The 21735-nt window shown below is 36.5% G+C and overlaps 1 protein-coding gene across 8 annotated transcripts in view; it reads right to left on the bottom strand.

Moving 5' to 3' along the window:
• The window catches only part of Phf20l1 (PHD finger protein 20 like 1), a 70816-nt gene extending 49346 nt beyond the window's left edge, over nucleotides 1-21470 (bottom strand). For 2 of the 8 annotated variants that reach the window (XM_034516045.2, XM_034516048.2), the window contains exons 1-6: nucleotides 21170-21461; nucleotides 19010-19129; nucleotides 4922-5093; nucleotides 4699-4783; nucleotides 858-946; nucleotides 552-641 (exon numbers count right to left, since the gene is read on the bottom strand). In XM_034516045.2, coding sequence (XP_034371936.1) covers nucleotides 552-641; nucleotides 858-946; nucleotides 4699-4783; nucleotides 4922-5093; nucleotides 19010-19092 — 519 coding nt within the window. In that variant the 5' untranslated portion in view covers nucleotides 19093-19129; nucleotides 21170-21461. Of the gene's footprint in view, nucleotides 1-551; nucleotides 642-857; nucleotides 947-4698; nucleotides 4784-4921; nucleotides 5094-19009; nucleotides 19130-21169 lie in introns of all 8 variants that reach the window. The other 6 variants (XM_034516053.2, XM_034516054.2, XM_034516050.2 and 3 more) reach the window with 5 other exon arrangements.
• Nucleotides 21471-21735: the final 265 nt, after the last annotated feature.

Genomic DNA, 21735 nt, shown 5'->3' with positions numbered 1-21735 from the left:
CCATAAAATGCTCATGCCTACCAGAAATTTACCATGTGATTTTTAACACTTCAGGATAAAATTTTTAGCTACATGGTATGAAACAAATAGGGAATATATTTTCACATTAGACATTTTATTGATTATTTTTAAGGTCTTAAATTAATTGTAGGTCCAGGTGCTGAAAATCCCAAATAACAGCAGAACATAAAAGAAAATACTTTTTGTTTCTAGTGGCACCTTTCTTTCCAATGTTTGAGGAACTATATTCTGCAAATAGAACATGGCTCCAACCCAGACTCTCTTTCAAATGCTCACCATTTATTCCTGCTTTGACAATAGCAAAGCATAGAATGCACTGCTTCCATTATGCTACTCAGAGTGCCCTACCTGAAACAGCCTACAGAGTGTCAGGTAAGCGCCTTTTAAGGAAGGTGAATAACTATGATTTGTAGAAGGAAAGAAGAAGATAAGAAACTTATGTAAAATTTCATATTAAAAATTAGCTTTCTAAATAAGATGCTAAACCAGATAAAACAAACAAAAAAATTTAAAAGCAAAAAGGCACTTACCTCACTTCCCATAGACTGGTTACACGATCCAGCTGGGTCGATAGGACAACACCAGCTTAGTGGATGCTGGGATTTCACCTGGAACAGAAACTAGTGACCTATAACTTTAGCAGGTCTAAAACCAAAGAAGCAAAAATCACGTGTATAATTTATTTTACATACTATGCTTCTCTTTCTTGCTGCTATTTGGGGCTCTCAGCACATAACCCTACAATTAGTTCATTTAAAAAAATACATAAATATGTATGTTGATCAAATACCATTCAGGAAGACATCCCTTCATTCAGGAATACTGAACACTCTTACCTGCCCCTTAGCATCCTCAGGCATGGCTTTAATGTGCATTCTTTTTAAACAACGAATTACGCCATCATAAAACTGAACTGTGAACGTTCCTGAAATAGTAATCAGATTAGAAAGTATCATGCAACATTATAGCAGCATTTAAAATTTAACAATAGTGGTATAATATAAAAATATGCTTTGTGATTGCAGTAAAAACATGCTCTGTGATTACACTAACACAGGCACAGTCTCCTGAATGTACTCTACTGAGTTATTAAAGATATTTTCTCTCTCCATGTTTAAAAAATTTTGAACTAGTTTTTCCCTTAAAGTATGCATAAACTAAGTCCTGATAACTTAGCTGTATGTAACTTTGATTTTTACTGAAGAATTTTGAAATTTATTGTGAAAAGACATAAATATTATTAGAATTTTTTTTAAAGATTGTATTAAATGCAGGTTTATTGGGAAGCTGCTCTTGGGCCAGTTCACTTATTCCCAAGGACCTTGGTCAGGAAGTCACCATGGGGATAGAGAGGAGGTAGAGGGGCGTCCTGATAACTTAGCTGTATGTAACTTTGATTTTTACTGAAGAATTTTGAAATTTATTGTGAAAAGACATAAATATTATTAGAATTTTTTTTAAAGATTGTATTAAATGCAGGTTTATTGGGAAGCTGCTCTTGGGCCAGTTCACTTATTCCCAAGGACCTTGGTCAGGAAGTCACCATGGGGATAGAGAGGAGGTAGAGGGGGAAGAGAAAGAGAGAAAGGGCATGCATGCCCAGAGAGAGAAGAGAAGGAGGAGGAGGAAGATGAAGAGAAGAAAAGGAGGAGGATGAGGAAGAAAGAAGGAGGAGGAGAAGGAGAAGGAGGGGAAGGAAGAGAAAGACAAGGAGAAGGAGGAGGAGGAGAAGGAGAAGGAGGAGAAAGAAGAGGAAGAGGAGGAAGAAGAAGAGGAAGAGAAAGAAAAAAAGAAGGAAGTAATATTATTTAGAATTATTTCATAAAACCCCCACTATTTACAGAAACAGTATTTCTACAAGAAAAATCACTGGCTCTCTTGAGAAGTTACTTTTAAAGTAGGTAACAGAGAGAAAGATATGATATGTGATACAGATCATTTCTCAGTGATATTTACATTAGTACTAAAGTGGCAAAAATCCTCTCACATGTCAAGTATAAGCTAGAAAGTAACTTAGGACAAGATGAAAATTGTTTGCATATCAACAGGACAACCTGGAGGAGCTGAGGATAGCAACTGTGTGACACTCAGCTCAGCAGCTGCATAGCCATCTCTACCATGCTGTGCACCCAGCTGTGCCCTTCTCTTCCTGTATCTGTCTGCTTATAGATGCTGAAGTATATTCACTTTCTGTGTCAGATCTCATGCTAGCAACTCAATATAAAACAATGTTACTAGAAAAAGTCATTATCAATTTTATACTTATAGAAAAATGAAACACTTTAAGTAGATACCAGGGTTTTACAAAAGAAGTGTACACAAGAAACATATTATTATGACATGCATGACTCCAAAGCCAATGGCATATATATATATATATATATATATATATATATATATATATATATATATATATATATATATATATATTTCTGTAACCTGAAAAATCACTTCTACATTTTCAAATGATTAGTATAATTCAATAAATACTTCTAAGTTCTAAACCTAAGCTAGAACTTAAGAAACAAATGATCTAGTGAATAAGCAGGAATGTAAGGACAATGGAAGAAATTTAAGAATCCCAAATTGTATACATACCTCGCACTACCATCAATCCTGCAACTGTTTCTTCAACTCTTTCCTCCACATGGCACTCCTGGGCAGCCCATGTTGTTCCTGAGCCACTGGCAGAACCTTTGTTCCTCCAGCCCTTGCTCATGCTATTCCACTCTTTGTATGCATCCCTGTGTCTCTTGACTGTATCTAACTCTAACCACTTTTACCATGACCATCCCCAAGCTGAAAACTTCTCTGGCTACACTAGTCCACATTTCCTGCACTTCTTCCTTCATTTTATTCTTTGAAAATTTTATACATAGATACAATGTATCTTAATCACATCTATTTCCCCACTAATTTTTTTTTCTTCAAACTCTACCCATAACCTTTCTCCTAACTTGTTTTTTTTTTTTTTTAAATAACCCACAGTCTAATTACTGCTGTTTGTGTATGGGAGAGGGGTTGCAGGATGCTGGGGGAGAAAAGTAATCAATCAACTTACCCTACAAGCTACAATACTAACCTACTAAACGAAATGTGTTCATTAGTGCAATAGTGGCAAGACAGCATGCCCCCATGTAGATCTCCTGATTAGACTTGAGGCCCTTCCACAGGTTCAGGCCTGGTATGGCTATCATAGTAAAGACTCATGCCTAGGAAAATCATATGTTCAAGGGGGAACCTATTATTTTGGTAAAAGGTCATGCTGTTAAACTGCCTTCTAAATATTTATGTTTATAGTCATAGATTTGCACTGCTTTCTCTTCACCTGTATAAGCTGTATCACAAATATCTCAGTGTCCACATTAGTTAGCCCATTCTGCTTTTACAATGAACTGCAGGTTTCCCCAGTTCCCATTTTTTCCCATTGAAGGAAAGAGGCAGGCTTACCTAACACATGGGACATATAGAAATCAAAATTAATACTTCTCGAGAAGAGTTAAAAAATATGTATCAATATTTCCTAAAGACTGTGGAACTACTCTAGAAATGGCAGTATCCACAGTAGCATCCCAGTTCTACTAATATAAACTTAATTTTGTTTTAAAACCTGTGGATAAACAGAATAGGATAAACAGTGACAGTGGTTTGAGTATAGTGCATATGTGTGTAAATACACTACTGCATAAACACATGCTTAGGAATTATGGCCAAGTCCTAAAGTGCTCCACACTCAATACAACTGATCTTAGTTACAGAGCATTGTGTACTTTTACTTTGTTAGGTTCTGGATGGATGTTAGCACCCAAGAGAACAGATTCATTAGTTCTTTCTGCCCATACCACTACTGACTAATCTACTCTGTGCTAGGCTCTGGACTAGACATTGAGGATGCTTAGGTATAAGACTTAAGTAGTGCAGTCTCCCACCTCTTCCTGCAGTGAGTGGGTAACCACTAGAAATGGTACCACAGTCTCATCTGTAGCTCCAAATCATTGCAACCATAATAGGGACTGAAATTCTTGTAAAATGGTTCTCAGTTAGACCACTGTAATTTATTTCTCATATTGAATTCCTTACTCACACATCCTTTTAAATGTTTGTTGCTTCTATCTTACCTTCTATTTTTTTCAAGCTTATTTTTAATTTTTAACCTAAAGTTTAAACTTTTTCCATCACTTCCAAACAAACTTCAAATCCTTTAGCAAGATTCTCAAGTCTCTCATGTACTGATCTTTGCTTCTCTTCAATCATGTCCCTACTATTCCATCGCAAACAAAGCCCTTCTGGCTCTTCTTCCACTAGCTTATGTGTCTTTCACAACTTTAAGAAAGTGCCTCCTGAGCAGATCAAATATCCTTGCAAAGAACCTGTCACTAAGTATGCACAGCATTTTTTTTCTTTAAAAAAAAAAAAAAAAAGCAGTTAAGTGATGGTAAAGTTTATTATCTGTCTGAAAGATTTCCTAGGCTCATGGGAAATCTTACTAACACACCTGGTATTTTGATTCAGGCTGGGAAGTCATGAGCTATGTCACTAAGCAATATTTAACAAATATTCCTGTAAAGAGTACTAGCAGGAAATCGACAAAGAACAGTATAAAACAAGAAAAAAGTTATATGAGACAATTATATACCTTAACTGAAATTTAAATCTCAGGTCATGTCAAATGCATACCTTCTTTGTTAATTGCTTCAATCTTGGCAGGGTAATAGCGACAGTCTGTCCATCGAGCCAGAACTTCTTCTCCAGCTTTAAAATCCTATTCAAACAACTTTTAAGATCAATTCCATACATAATAAATATTTCATTAACAAAAAAGCTGTTATATTTTACAAGATTCTTTTAAAATGTCATTATCTAGCTATGAAAGGAACAACAGGGAAGGCTTCCTACTTACAAAGAGCTCTTCCTCATCCTTTAGTCCTTCTTTTCTTAGTGCAGGTCGTTCAAGGGGTCGCAACCTATTGCTGTCCCAGTAAATCCACTCATCATAACGATGACTCCAGCGCTCAAAATGGACTAGCATCTTCCCTTCTTCATAATCAATTTTTTCAATTCGTGATGGATACCTCAAAAAAATTAAAAAGCTTCATATCAAGAAAAATTCTTATGTTGTTAAGTACAAAGTACTAAGCAGAAATATTTTAATAATGGGTAAAATTTACCATTAAAACTATGGGAAAAGTCAGTATACTCATAAACTATTGAACACACAAAATATACATTACCTTTGTTGTCATTTTTAAGTGATTTCTCTTAGAAGCTGAGAAAAGAAATCCTTTAATATACTCTGAATGCAAAATACAAAATGCTATACTGTTTAAAAAGCTAATGCACTGGCGTGTGCCAAATGGTAAAGATTCCCCTACTTTATTATTTATTAATAATCTAAGTTCTGAAGATATATACATAATGAATAATTTGCAGTAAAATAGAAGCTCTGTAAAAATGTGATTGAAAAAGCTGAAGACTTTCTATAGTTATATGAATAATGGCCTATCTATTAGAGCAGAATATTAATCTTCAAATACCATGTTTATATTATACAAAGTAAAAGGTTAATGAAATTGTATATTTAAAATTATATATATGTATATATGTATGCATGTATATATATGTATATATATGTGTGCATGTATATATATATACATATATATATATTATTAAATTATTTCAACATATTCCCTTTTGTGTACATGTTCATTTCTGTGTGTGCATGCCTGTGTGTACCCATTAACACAGAGGCCAGAAGACAACCTCAGCATCATTCCTGAAATACCATTCAGGTAGAATTTGCCAGATAAGGTAGGCTGGCTGGACAGTCAGTACTGGACATCTGCCTATAGCCACCTCTACAGTACTGGATACCACCTCCAGTTTCTGTTCACAGGTTTTGGAAGTAGAACTCAAGACCTTATCATTTCAACCGAGCTATTTCCCTAGACTATAAATCCATTTCTATATGGTATAAACACATTTTATTTTTCCAAAGTAAGCATATGCTAGGAAAGAAAAATCCAAAATTGTAAATTTTAAAATATTTGATTGCTTTTCTTCACAAGTAGATTAATTATCCTTTAATTTCAAAGTAAAAGTTAATTCATTCAAACTTTTAATAAGGAGTATACTTTTCCATTATTCCTACATTAAAATGTTCACAGGTGATAGAACTTTTTAAAATATGTGTAATATTTGAACTCAATAGTCACATATGGGAGATAATTCAGCTGTAATTGTTTATCTCACACTTTTCTATTTTAAAAATAAATTCAAAGCTTTGTGTTGTATTCTGAAAAGTTTTAAACATAAAGCTATTATGCAACATTGAGGTTACCATCTACTTTATAAGTCAGTCATGTTGTTGAAAGTCGTTTATATATCTAAATACACTGAATTTTCCTGAGATGATTTCTTAATTTTGTAGCATAATACTGAGATATTGCACAGTTCTTCATGTACATAGTGTTCTTCAACCCATCCTAGCTTCTGTCCTTCCTGCCTTGCCTAACCGGCCCTTCCTGTCCTGGTCATTCTCCTTGTTCAGGCCTGTCCAACAGGTAATGATCTCAACTGACTTCCTGGATGGACTCCCCTTTCCATTGACCTTACAGAACTCTAATGGCTGAAATTCTCTCTAGACAGACTCCAAAACTAAGTGCTGATGAATGATCACCAGAGGCATTTATATATGTCTCAAAAGGTTTCCAACATCAAATAAACTGAGGAAATACTAGATCAAAATTAGGCTACTTACTTGAAGATTTCTTGCTGTTGTCAGCAAACAGATAAAGCACGTGATTTTATCAAACAGGAAATATATAGCCTGTTTTATCTTAAAATGTTTAACATGTCTAGAGACAATGTATAGCTAAGGATCATGATGCTAGAATACTGCTCAGGCCTATGAGCTCCGAGTGTACCTAAGCTGAACCTTATCATAACCCTCAGCATCTGGTGCAGCCCTAACACACAGAACCTACTGAAGCAGTGTTCAGCAAGAAAGTGAAGTGATGCTAAAGGCAGCTGGTCTTCATGTTTCTTAAGCTCTGTGAAGGATGTGGGCTCATTCTAACCTCCTAGTCTTAGGGGAGAAGTGGGTTAGGAAACATTTTGTTACTGAAAAAGCATCAAGTCAATAAAACATAGATTAACACACTTCTGTGCAGACATGCCTATCCAGCCACATAAAATCAAAACCACAATGTTCACCGTTTGTCCTCTTCCCCTTGATTCATTTTCTTGCTCTAATTCTGAAAATAGAAAATTATCATAGCATACAGGGAAACTTTTAACAAGGTTGCTCTATATTTTCAACATTACTACCCACTGAAGCACTATGAAGAGATATATCTATTAAGTTCAAAAACTGATAAACCTCTTTCAAAATGTAAGAGCTTTTAATTTCACTTATCATATCACTCAAATTTTGAGCAAAATCCTAAGCCCTTGGCTTTGCTCTCTAGGTTCTTTCAAATTCTAAATGTATGGAACTCTTTATGTATAAAACATTCTTCAAAGTAAAGAGAGTCCACAGTAACATATCCAAATATATATCTATTTTCATAACATGATTCATTTCAGTAAAAAAGTCAGAATCTGAATGAATTTAAATAATGTAAACCTAGATTTATAGATTTTTATTTTTAAGTAACTTATGGTTTTCCTAAAATATTTTAAATTTTGTTGGCTGAAAGGATGCTTGAAGCAACAGCCAGAACAAATTACATCTTGAGGAACCTCTTCAGGGTAAGTTACAGCATGTTCGAGTCTCTACATAAATGCCTAGAGAATGATATTCATACCTAGGCTACTGCCAAGAATAAATGCAAATGTACGAGATTATAATCTATTTTATTTTTCACAAGTTTCACTAGTCAAATTTGATGGTTAAAGGTGTCAGAAATATTATCAAGAATGTCCAACATATATACACTTGAGCACCTAATAAGTCAAAGGAAGGGTAGCTTAGTGGCAGAGGGCTTGCCTAGCAAGAGTGAGGACTCAGTTTTGGTCCATGGCACTTGGAAATGAAGGTGGGGTTGGGGGAGGAAGAGGGAAGGGGAGGAAAAGAGAGAAAAAAGGAAGCAGGCAGGCACTGTTGGTAGATTTAAAAGGAAATAAAACTAAATTCTATCATTTCATCATTGAGCTCAGTTTGGAGATCTGGATGAGAAATACTGTTGTATATCAGACTCTATTTTGTTTGCTTACTAAATGTTGATTGTTCTTTATATACACTGTATCTTGTTTTCTGTCCATGCTATGGATACTATAATCTGCTTTAACAGATGAGGACTAAAAGACTCGGTAGGATATGAAAGCAGAGACTGATACAAGTTTTTAATAAAAGTGGGGCAAGGTGTACATACATACATACATACATACATGATTAAAACACACATAGAAAAACTTCTAAGTAAATATTTCTGATTTCACATGCTTAATAACTCTGAGAACACTGAGAAGTTCATTGAAGGTTCCTGAAGACACTGTCCATATTGGACTTGGTAGGATATTTCAAGAAGAGTCTGAGTACAAATACAATCTACATATAAGGTACAGTTAATTAAATGTTCAGTATTGAAAAATATTATGACTGTGGATGAAGCTATAGTGAGTGAGGTCATTAAGGGAAGCAAGATGTGACATCTGTCTTCAAAACTGACCTGCTGAGACTTGAGGGCCCTTGAAAGTAAAAGTAATATTCCATTTGGCCTGACAGCATGATAAACTGTACAGCAGATAAAGGAGAATAGAGACATTAAACTGGATGTGTTAGCTTGTTTCAAACTTAGAGCTCTGAAATACCAAGCTAATGAAGTGATCCTTTGTTCTATAGAGCACAGGACTTCTATTTAATTGGGCCATTGGTTACACGTTGGGAAGAAAAAGCATGCTAAGATCTTCATAACACATGTATGATGCACATTACAATATGGCAATTCACATATAACACTATACAGCAAAACAATTCCTCTGCTCCAGCAGATGGCCCAAACTAATGGTATATGTTTTGATACACAGTGTAAAAACATTTGTTGAGCAAATATACTCACAAATGACTATCTTAAAGCATGTATTATTTTCATATGCTACTTATGCTTTACTATAATTGACTGTACATTGAACACAATATTTTTTCTTCATGAATTTGGAAGATGTGGTGTTAATGTTTTTGTTTTAAAGGCTGAATCACAGAAAGCTGTTAGAATAAAGAATAGTGATTAGGCTCAGCCTCAGACATTTATGAATGATTCAGGAAAATATTTAAGTGGGAGATTAGGATTTCAGTGTCCATAGTGTCAGGTAAGATGCTAGAATGACTAGAGAGAATTTCCATAGCTGCTCTATCTCAAGATTTAACTGTGGACCCCTGCAGTTAAATTAGGGAAAGTCTGGAAAAAGTTGAGGAGGGTAACCCCATTGGAAGACTAGCAGTCTCAACTAACCTTGACATCCTGAGATTTCTCAGACATTGAGCCACCAACTAGGTAAGCATATAGGAGTGGGCCCGAGGCCTCCAACATATATACAACAGAGAACTGCTTGGTCTGGCCTCAGTGAGAAAACACACCTAACTCTCAAGAGACTTGAGGCCCCAGGCAGTGGGGAGGTCCGGTTGGGTAGGAGTGTGGGGACATCCTCTTGGAGACTTGGGGGTTGGGAGGAACAAGATGAGTAACTGTTGGAGGGCCGACCGGAGGGGGATAACAACTGAACTGTAAAAAATAGATTAAAGATAATTTTTTAAAAAAGATTTAACTGAAAGAAATGAAGAGAATGTCAGATCACCAAACAAATGACTCCAAAGCCAACATACTATGGAAAGCATTCTGGCCCCTTATCAACTGCTGTTGAAAAGTAACAAAGATTTCTCTGTCTACCGTCCCTGAAATAATCCCACATCAAAAGGTAGACAATGTAAGTAGTACACAGATTCTGGTCTGGTAGGATTTACTGACTGAGAAAAAATCATGAACTGCCTGCATTGCTCTGAGTTAACTTGTTTTCTCTAAGTTCTTTATTCTTAGGCCTGGAAACAGAGTCTACTTCCAAAAAAATGGAGGAAAAATTGTTCACTCTAAAATAAATTATAGATATTTAGACTAATATAAATGAAAAATATAAAAATATACCAATGATCTAACTTGAAAATACTTTTTGCTAATCTGAGTTTTTGCTAATATTAATTGGCCTTTAGGATTAGTACTTGAGCCTTTCCATGTGTTAGTCCTCTAACATTCAAGTTAAATTGAAGCCATAGTTATAAACACAGAAACACCATTGGCAAAAGTAAAAGTTACTTTTTCTTCCCAAAACTCTTGAAACTTCACTGCCTTCAATAAATACTGTAATTTTATAACTAAGGTTTCCAACTTGCATACAATAGTTCAGAGAGTAACAGCACCTGTGGATTCTAGACTAAATCTGTAATTCAGTAAGTACCAGATACTGGCTAAAGGCATTGATTGGTCAAAGGGTTAGCTGCACCTGAACAGTGTCAGTTCCCAAAGGCATCAACTCCCAAGTGCTGGCAAAACACAAGGACACAAGAACACAGTTTAAGAAAGAAGTCACCGCTGGTGAGTTCCTATCCTAGCTCACATGGGTTTTACTGTTGTTTTATACTTGCTATATTTACTCTGTGTGTATACATATGTGCATGTATACACACACATAGAAAATATACATATCTGTATTTGCTCATTTTACTATTATCTTAATTTATCTACTAAGTCAAGAGAGTGGGGAGTTTTTGTTGCAAATTAATACTCCTCTGGTATAGAGGCAGATGACTTTTCTTCAGACAGGTACTCCCAAGTTGAATTAGATTTTAAAGAGATGCCCATGGACATATATATACCTTCTGGAAGACAAGATAATCTACTACCATCAGTGCTCTACTAACTGTCCCTGGAGAGCAGTGGCATGAGAAAACAGGCATGCACCTATACCAGAAATATCATGTGATGAATTTTTAAAATATCATTTTCTTTCTCTCTTTTTTGGTTTTGTTTTTTGTTTGTTTGTTTTTTTGAGACATGGTTTCTCTGTAAAGCCCTGCCTATACTGGAATTCACTCTGTAGACCAGGCTGGCCTTGAACTCAGAAATCTGCCTGTCTCTGCCTCCCAAGTGCTGGGATTAAAGGCACACACCACCACTGCCTGGCTTAAAATATCATTTTCCAATAGCAGTAAAACAAGCATTATCTATATTTAAGGAATTCATTCCAATCTGTCACCTAGTTTGCTATATGGCTTGTGAATCTTTTGCATATTATCCAAAGGACATAGTTCACAATCATAATTAGGTTACAACTCACTAAATACAACCAGAATATGCTATCAATGTCATGTAAACAAAATGGCAAAGGTACTTTTAAAATATATACTAACACGTTTTCAAGTTATATATTTTAATGATATTATTTATATTGATAATAAAATTAATAATTTTGGTAATTTGGGAATTTTATTGGAGAAAATGGAGAGAGAGAGAGAGAGAGAGAGAGAGAGAGAGAGAGAGAGAGAGAGAAGAGAGAGAGAGAGAGAGAGAGAGAGAGAGAGAGAGAGAGAGAATATATGAATGAAAACCATGGCCCGATGAGTGATGACAGTATTATACTAATACACACAAAGAGTATTTAAAGAGATATCACCTTGGACAAGGTAAGGATGTTTTAAAGGATGGCAGTAAAGAAACAGAAGTTAAGAATATTCAAAGTTTTGAAAACTGGAGGAGGTAAGGACTGGCAATCTAAAACAGTTCTGTGAACAAAAATTTTCATTTGGAACATATGTCCACCAAAAATATCTAAAACCTACTAGGACAGCCAGGAACAAAGGTAAGAACTGCCTTACCTATGACCGTTGGGTTACATGATTACTTGCCAAATAACTAAGAGAAATATAGCAAATGCATGTAATTAGTACATTTTTTATATTGTTAGCTTCCTGGAAGCATTTTAAGCTTATATTATGCTTTGTCATTTTCAAAATTCCCTCACCTATTCACCCCAATTACACTGGCATGCTAATTTTGTATACTTTAAATGTAATAATGATAACAAAATTTCAATTCAAACTTCATATTATAAAGTGGAATAAAAACATGAAATAGTCTTGATTCTCAAGGAGACTCAGGTAATAGATTTTAGGTTAAAAGTGCATCCTAACACTGAGTCCTTAAAATTCTCATCAGTGATTTTTCAGATTTTTCCGTATCTACTTACCCCTATGACAATGGCCAGTAGAAATGTTTCTTTCAACCTGCTTCATGGTTTTATCCCCGTTAACTTCCCACATTACCAGTACTAAGGGAATTCTTTCCCACCTTCACCAAACCATGCTCTTTGGTACTGGATTCAAAGTTTGGTACTGGATTCAAAGTTCATGTACCTTGAATAATTTGTTCGAATTTCTAGAACCAGACTTTTAAAATTTGTGCCAGTAAAGTCAGGAAGTCTAGGCTACAGCTCTCTAATTCTCTTTAATATTAAGCATTTTTAATAGCTTCCAATAGTGAGGTTTGTTTATGCCACTTCTGATTAATTCTACAGACTTACATTGACTTATTTCACTAGGCTTTACCTTATTTGATGTTAATGTGGGAGGAGCCATGCTCAGCTCCTAACCTCTTTCAGTATACTATGTGCTTTAATCTTACTATCCCATGTTTTGCTTATGAGATTGGGTCTTACTATGCATACTATCTGGCCATATCTCAAAAGAATATCTGTCTCCTGGGTGTTGGGATTATATATACCATACCAAACTCTTCCTACTTTCTTAAAAAAGTGAAGTCACCAGTGCTTCCAAAGGTTCAATAACTTGCTCAAGTTAAAGAGATTATAAATGATGGATCCTTGAACTTGAGTGTTTTAGTCCATAAAAATGATTTATTCAATCATTATAGATTCTACATTATGCACTAGATGATTAACTCATCACTATGGTGGTTCAAACCCAGCAGGTTCTTACCAGTGAAGAAAATACAGAAATTAAAATAATTTATCTGGTTTTTTTTCTTGCAAAGAGTCTGCTTCTTATTCAAACATGTATGAAATTGCTCTCTGTTATTTCACATAAATAGCCACTATACAGAAAATGATGTCAACAATAACCAAATTAATAAGAATGCTGAGAATATGTAGGATAATGGTTGCCATTAAATCACATATCAAATACGTAACACACACACACAAAGCACAGAAAGCCTAATGATATTCACCTTCATACTTTTATAAATTTATGAAAGAAGCCATGAAACAAAATTGCCAATTTGAAGATTGGCTTCTAAGCTAAACTCAGGAGGAAGGTCGTTGGAGAGGAAGACGTGAAATTAACTTGCCTTGCCTAAAATTATAATTCTAAGAAGAAAGGCACCTGAGAGCTCTTAAATACCACATACATATGCCTCTAGGTAAGTTAGGAACAGTGTTGGCCCTGGCATGTTTAGCCAATAGACTAAAATGTTGGAAATCTGTATGAGACAGTGGATTGTACTGGTGATCAAACTATACCTGGAGTGAAAACTTTCTATCACCAAAATGTTTCAGACATTTATATTTTGGTTCCAAGTTATACTGGCTTTTCTCTATATTTCTGAACATTATTTTTTTTTCTTCTAAGTGACTAGCAGTTTTGAAAAACTACCTATAAATTCTTCATACCTAGTTTATTTCTGTCTCAGGTATGTGACAGATACATCTATAAAATTATCTGTCAACTCAGAAAAGGTGAAAATAGATTTTAAAAAAAGAAAAAAGAAAGAAACTGGGATTTTAATTGGAAAAAAACTATCATGGAGGACTCCCACTAGAACCAAAGCAGAGATACAAAGTCCATAACAAAAAACAAAAAAGCATTTACAACACCTATTTTCTTGCTTCTAATAACTTCCAGTAACTTTTCTTTTCAAAGAAAATAGGTTAAAAAAGAACTTTGTGAATTAGAAAAAAAATAATTAAAAAAATGCATCAATATACTGAGCACACGTGGTAAGAACAAGAACAGAAGGATCGGGTGTACTCTGAATTAATGAGCCCACCTACCCTATTTCTAAGTTTGTTTTTTATACTTTTTTATAGAGAAGGTTTATAAACGTCATCATTAGCATCTTAAACACAGTAGGCAGAGCTCTGGTTTGTGGAAAATTTCAAGTGTTTGTATGCTGTAACATGCCTACTTAATGATTAAAGTAGATTAAACATCAGAATTTAAAATGAAGTTCTTATCATTTCAATCTAGGGCTTAAACTGTAGTCCAGATTTTTTTGTGGACTTTAGAACGTGATATATAATTCAATTATGTTAGTATTATACATTCAAAGACACTTTTTTCTGAGTTTACAGTAGAAATCAGCCTTTCAATAGCAGTGAATGATTCAAAGTAATTATATTTCAAGTATTAAAAAGAAAATTTTTGGAAACTACAAATGAAAAGGACAAAAACTTTGTTCATATCAGCTAAAGAATCTCTATCTTCACCTATGTTCCTATAAATTTGAAACTCATTACAATGACCAATTTTCAGAGGCATTCTCCAGCCTTCAACATAGATCACATGTCTCTATATTCCTCCGCAGAGCCACCAATTTAAAGCTGCTTTTATTTTTTAAAAATAAAACATACATTTATTTTCAATTAGAAGGTATCTGTCACTACTACAATCTTAACTTCTCGAATTTTTTCACACTTTTAAAATTCTGTTGGTGAACAATTTAAACACATTTGCAAATGTTCCATATAGTTCAAACCTTCCAAATGTGTAGGAATAGCATTTGCCAACTCAAATTTAAACTGTTCTAGCAAGTTCTCATAATTGGAGACACTGCCATACTTTTTAATCTCTCACTTTCCTTTTCTTTAGATCTAGAACAGAATAGGAATATTCCAAAAGAAGTCAGAAGAGCAGAACTCTTCTAAATACTTTAACTGTATTTCAAATATTCTAAGACTAACAGCATATCACTCCATCTGGTGTGTTCTCATAAATAAACCACTGACTGCAGAATAACAACTTAATCAAAAGGCAGCAGGGAAATTGTTAAAACCAGTTTTATGACTTACCAACTATACTGCACATGGTTAAGTGTCAATGTGTATACAGGTGCTCTGCCATCTAGAAAAGTCTACACGAGTAGGATATACTCTCACAGCCAACTACAATGACATGTCTGTCCTGTGTGAGTCTAGCTTACTCTCATGCCAACACTAAGGTCTATTAAAAGCCTGGACACTGAAGTCTTCTGATTCACAAAGGTTTCTTTTTCAGCTCTCCCCTGGTATTTATGTCAGTGTTTTAAATTGAAACTGTAGAATTCAAAGTAAGTTCAGAAATCTTTTTATTTGATCCTAAAATATTGTATAAATATTAGCCAGTGTTACTTCGAAACAAGCAAGGATTTGCACATACGTACCAGATCAATAACTGCATAAATTAAAAACCATCCATTTAGTGTCTCCAATATAACTTTATTATGAACATTCTTTCCCCAAATATATTCCTATACCAAAATACTTGTTTTGGTACTCTTCTGCACTCTTATGATGTCTTCCAGAGATAAAACTCAATGTCAAGATGTGAGTAGACATAGGTAAAAGAGGAAAATATAATAGAAAAATACTATTTAAAAACAGCTGATTACATTAGCTAATCTAGCACAGTACTTAATGCAGATTGTTTAGAAAATAAAGTGAAAGAAAATGTTTTAAATAAGATGACAAAATATTTAAAAACTAAATATCCGTGTGCAGCAGAGGTTTACTCTGTATAGAAGAGATCTATCTAGGTAACAAAAGCAAATATAAAGAAAACTGAAAAACTATAGAATGACTTCTCAGGGCCTGCATTCACTAGTGCAGACAGACCAATCAAACTGTCAGTGACTTCTATAGGTAGTTGCATACTTACTTTGAAAACAGGAAACAACAATCTCTATGTAGCATATGTGAATTCTCAATAAGAAGCTATCTAGTATGCAGTATTTCCTGCTCTTTTCTAATGGTACTCTTCCTAAGAAACAGATTTAAGTCTCCTAGTAAACTATATCTTCTTAAATCTAAAAGGAGGAACTTAACTTTTGTGCTTTTGATGCTGTTTTCTGTTTGAGTGGGTGGTATAGAAGACTTTGTACATACCAGGCAAGTGTTCCACCATAAAGCTAAATTCCCCAAACCTGGATACATTATTCTGAAGTAGTCGCACTATGTTACCATGATGACCTTGAAGTTGCTGGGAGTGTGCCACTATGCTTGGCTTGTTCTGCCCCCCAACTCCCCTCTTTAATTCATGTATACAAAGTGGGGGCTACAAAAATGGCTCAATGGTTCAGAGCACTTGCTGCTCTAAGGACCTACCTGGTCATTTCTCAACACCTACAACATGGGTGGTTCACAGCTATCTCTAACTCCCTTATATGAGCTCCTCAGGCATCAAGCAGGTAAAAGACTCACACAGAAAATAATAAAAATAAAAATAAAAATATTTTTAAAATATTTTTTAAATTCTTTATGTATATGTGTATGTGCATGTGAGTGAGCATACTCTCAGAAGCCAGAAGAAAGCATCATATAGCCTGAAGCTGGCATTATAGGCAGTTGTGAGTCTTTCGACATGGGTACAGGAAACTACACTTAGATCCTATGGGAAAGCAGCAAGCTCCCTTAACTGCTTAAATTTAAGTTTAGCTGGTTAACTTAACTTTCTTTAAGTGGTTAAACTGATCCATCTCTGCAGCCTCTCTAATATTTCTTTTTAAAAGGAAAGGTACCTGTATGTGATACCTTAATTCCAAAGTATATAGTTCAGTGTACATGTCTTGAGAACGAAAAAGTAAACATGGTCTACTGGCCAATGTATCTCAATAGGGCCATCATCACTGGACTTACTAGAAATACATGTAGACATTAAAACATAGTTAGCATGACTCTCTTTTGTTGAGAAGCTACAACTCTGACTTGCTTTCAACAATTATACTCTGAAGCATAAGACACTAAAGTATACTCAAATAAGGTCTGAACAAGTATTTTTATAAAAATATTTTTATAATTTAGTTACTAAATCAAAATATAACAGCCACTGAATTAGAGAACACTTCACCACCAAAAGTAAACCCCTTATACATGGAGGTCAAAATTACATTAGTGTGAAGTGGAAACTTAAGGGATCTTTGGAAAGTTGGAAGGGGAGTTGCTCCAAAGAACCTTTCCAGACAGGTCCACTTCCCCTTATTGTTTTTTTTTTTTTACTACCTAGTGGGTAATGGGCTATAAGGGAGGTTAAAACATTTAAGAACCATCATTAAAAGTAGGTTTTGAAAAAAATTAAAGCTACCTTAGTGACCCTAAAAACTACAGCATGAACTAATAAACTATGTGCTTCTTCAAAGCTTGATGCTAGCTCAGTGGCACTTTGTTGGCTGAGAAGCCTATGAGAATATATGAATATGAAATAACTTGTTATTCACAAAATCAGTAACTTTAAAAAAACAGTAAAGAAAGGTTCTTTATATTCATATCTCACAAAAATTCAATAGTATATCTTCACAGTAAAACAATCTTGGCTAAATCACAACCATGAAAGCCAAGTCCTGCACAAACTGGCATCTTTTGCTGCACGGTATAAATCCACTATTTTGTAGTTGGGAGCATTTCACCATTGTCACCAACATATCCTTGCTGACATTGGTAAAATCTAGACACTGTTTTTAAATCTCCCTTGCTATGATGAAGCCTATTTTTCAGGTGCTTTTCAAGTTCAAGAAAACACTATATATACTGTCCACCTGGTAATAAACTGACTCCTTAAAAGAACTACCCACTGAGTAGCTAAGGAAAAGAAGCAAAATAACTGGCATTCAGCCTCTAATCAGAGTTTCAAAAGTCCTACAGAAGAGCCGAAAACTGAGGCCATTAAGCTAGTGATATATATAGATGTGCTGAAGTCTAGGGCTAGATGTTAAAACCCCAGGGCTAGTCTCAGGTCAGCACTATGATCAAACAAGGTTTCTGCCTGCCATTGCCTATTCAGTAAGTAGACTGAATGCAAATGGATTAGAAGCGAATCTACTGGCTTTCATTATGACTCTAATAAAGCTATGGTGAGAGAAAACATCAAAGTGTACAGTGAATAAAGTCCTGGAGTAGCTATGCCAGGTCCTTCTCCAAAACAGATGAGTGTCAGAAGGGAGCAAAGATAGCACTGGTCCCAGGCAGAACCTATCAAATGCTCCTCTCAGTGGCCCAAGAACGGCAACAAGACAATAGCCTAGAAGGCAGAAGGCAGAGTGATGAGCCACTATCAGCTCATTCCCTTATCCTTGGTGTTCTGTGAGCCAGTGACCCCTGAATGCTGTTTCCCTCCTCTCCTCACCACATGGATATAGCACTAGCATATCACCCTTTCCTACACCACTATGTCAGTGATATGCATGGGGTGTTGATATTGACCACCTGCCACAGATGACCAGAACAAGAGGACAAAGTGCCGTTCTGAGAGGACTGCCTTTCTAGTACAACAGTCTGCTACCACATGACTTGAGTTTCCGCTCTTTAAGGAAGGAGGCGGTTAGGTTGTGATTTTGCTTTTCAGTAGGATAGTAAAAGATGGATATGTACCCTGTGACAGTACAAGTCCTAATCATTAATATTTATCTGGTAAACATCAAGAAAATAAACACATCATGGTTTTTATACAAATTTTTAGGAAGCTAAATGTGTGAATTAGCCTTCCTTGTCCTCTGCCAATATTATTCTGTTAGTTATTCAATGGTAACACCCTCTCTATTAGCTGTTTACTCTAGACACTTGCCAAACCTCAAACAGCTAAAGCACTGTACAATATCTGATGTTTTTAATATCTGATGTGTGTGTATTCAGGGGATGAATATTCTCATGTGACTGACATGTAGTTAGAATAGCAACTGACTTATTAAAGCTACAAATTTTGCACTTTGGGTAAATATTCTGTTATTTTCCATACCATTTCTGTAAGTAGTCCAGTGCCTCCAAACGAGCACCAATCTCAAAAGTGATTCCAGGACGATTTGGGGGCTTTTTACTCATCTTGAGATCCTATTCTTCAGTATTTTCTTTCCACTACCTCAAGAAGAGAAAAGAAAGTTAGGTTCCAATGCATGAGATGCACATGAAGTATAGTTAAAGGACAGATGGGATTTAACTAATTTCCAAAAGAATACATGGGACGTTACAATATTTGACAGACTTTTAATTGAAAGATCACCAACACTTGTAAGTAGGCTACAACAAGAAGGCAGTCTTGGTAGGGCATTTTAAAAAGGAATACAGAAAGGACAAACAGCTAAAGAGAAGAGACAAGCTATTAAGACTCATTAATAGCTAAAATGCCTCAAACCTTAACTGAAAAAACCAAAATGCTCAGGAAAGCCCAACCCAAAGGCAGCTGAAAGTTATGTTTTAAAAATTAAGACAATTCTGTTTACTGAAACCCCTGAAGGGAACAGCTTAATCATCTTCCACTTAATTTCATTTAGGATGTCAAAATGTTCAACCCTATGGAAAACTCCAAAACCATGGAGAAAGCAGCAGACAAGCACTGTGTCATGGAGGAGTCTAACCAATCTTCCCAGAAGATCAGGATAGTTAGTACATACTATCTCAGCAGTATACCACAGGATAATTTTAACATAAAGACTTGCAAAAGATTTTTCTTAAATTTCACATTTAATAATCAATCATGTCAGACTTTTGAGTATGGTTTCTATTATTAACTCAACATAGTGCACACAATGACAATTTTTTAAAAAGTTTCTCATTTAAAAGAAAAAAGAAAAGAAAAACCAAAAAACTGCAGAGGAGTCATTACTTCTCTATAGCCCATTCACATGTGAAGTATTTACTGTTCTTGTGGCCACACTGGCTGCCTAGCACACGTGAGGCCTTTATTTACTACTGAGTGTTTGAAGAAGATGCATATATTCTAAAAGTACCAATAGTTGAATGAAAATAATTGGTAAGCACAGTCTCATCAAAATATAATTATTGGTTGGTAACCAGGACGCTAATGCTGCTCTTGTCGGAAGGAGATGCTTAAAACATGTTTTACATGACTACTCACTAGGATCTCTCTAGCTTAAAAAAAAAAAAAAAAATTAAATTCCACACAAATGAAAAATTTTATGTTTTATGTTTAAAATAGATAAACCATAACAGCAAACAGAATTCTAAATGTCCCTTGTTTTCTTTTTCTTTCTTTCTTTCTTTCTTTTTTTGAATCTGAAAAGGGAAGAAATAGCATCAATGCTTGTTACAAAAATATGGGGGATCAAGTTTACAAGGTCGTGGTTAAGGGGCTATAAAATATCCTGCCATGGCATCCGTGGGGTTAAGACTCATAGCCAGGTCATAGCCAGGGCACACTAGGTGTAATGGGGACAAACATAAATATTTTAAATAGAAATCTTGTAAGTGTGCAACATACAAGGCTGTTACTTCAATGTACAGAAATAGAATCCGAAGAGGCAGTTTGCCAGTTATGCTAACATTTCCTAAGATCAAACTTCCAGCCTGTAAATCTAATCCCCCAGTGACTCTCAGGAATGAGGCACCTCAAAAGGCAGGGATGATTTCCATTCTCTTGTGCGGAGATGAGAGAAGGAGGCAACTGAATTAAGAACTTTTACAAAAGACATCTACTGGACAGATCCTTAAAGTGAAACTGCGAAACAGGGAGAGAGAGGGTAAAAGGAATGAAAAGAGAAGGAAAAGCGGTAAAAAAAAAAAAAAAAAAAAAAAAAAAAAAACAGTGATGTAAGGATGGTGGAAGTTAGCAGAGATGACAGTGAGAGGAAAGAGACAGGCACATAGAGTTAGTGAGCGGTGAGGGAAAAGACCGCGAAGCTAAGCAGAGGTGGGGGACGAGGCGGGCTCGCAGGGGTGTCAAGGGGAGCCAGGAAAGGCCGCGGCTGAGGCTGGCCCGGAGCCCGGGAGCTGCAGGTTGACAGCCGCCGGCCCGGCAAGGGAAGGAAGGCGGGGGTAGCGCGGCGGCGCGCAGACAATAGGGTCAGCGGATGGCAGGGAGCGGGACGCCGGCCGAGAACAACGCGGGCGCGAGAGCGGCCCGGGGACCCGGCAGCCTCCAGGCCCCTCCGCCGCCTCTTACCGACTCGGCCTCGTCTCCGCACAGCAGCCGGGCCGTCCGGAGCCGAGCCGGGGCGCGTCAGGGCGGCCAGCGCGGGCCTCGTCCGAGTCTGCCCGGGCAGCGGCAGGAGAGGGAGTGGGAGCCGAGCGAGCCGGGCCCGCGGCGCCGCGTCGGCCCGAGGAAGAGCGGGAGGAAGCGGGGTCCGAGCCCTCAAGCCCACTCCGGGGCCGCTACCATCGCAGACGCCGTCGCCGCCGCCGCCGCCACCGCCGCCGGCCAGCCCTGACGCGACGCCAGCCGGGGACGTCAGCCACCCGCGACGCGCCGGAAGCGGGCTAGGTTGTATCACGTGGTACGCGAGGGCTGGGCTGGCGCGGCGCAGCCGATTGGAGGACTATATTGGGGGTGGGGCTTCGGCCGGGGATGGGCTTCTTGCCCATAGAAGGGACCTGAGCTGTAAATTCCCCTTGGTGGGGTCAAGAGGATGGTGTCCTTTTGTGATTGTTGTTCAAACAAATTTGTTTTAATAAATCCTACTACTTGACACATTGGGCAAACTTATCAGTGCACCACACACTTTTCATGGT

Source organism: Arvicanthis niloticus, chromosome 13 (genome assembly GCF_011762505.2).
Source record: "Arvicanthis niloticus isolate mArvNil1 chromosome 13, mArvNil1.pat.X, whole genome shotgun sequence".
NCBI classification, from domain to species: Eukaryota; Metazoa; Chordata; class Mammalia; order Rodentia; family Muridae; genus Arvicanthis; species Arvicanthis niloticus.
Note: the sequence above shows the minus strand (reverse complement) of the source record. Positions and strands in the feature narration are given on the sequence as shown.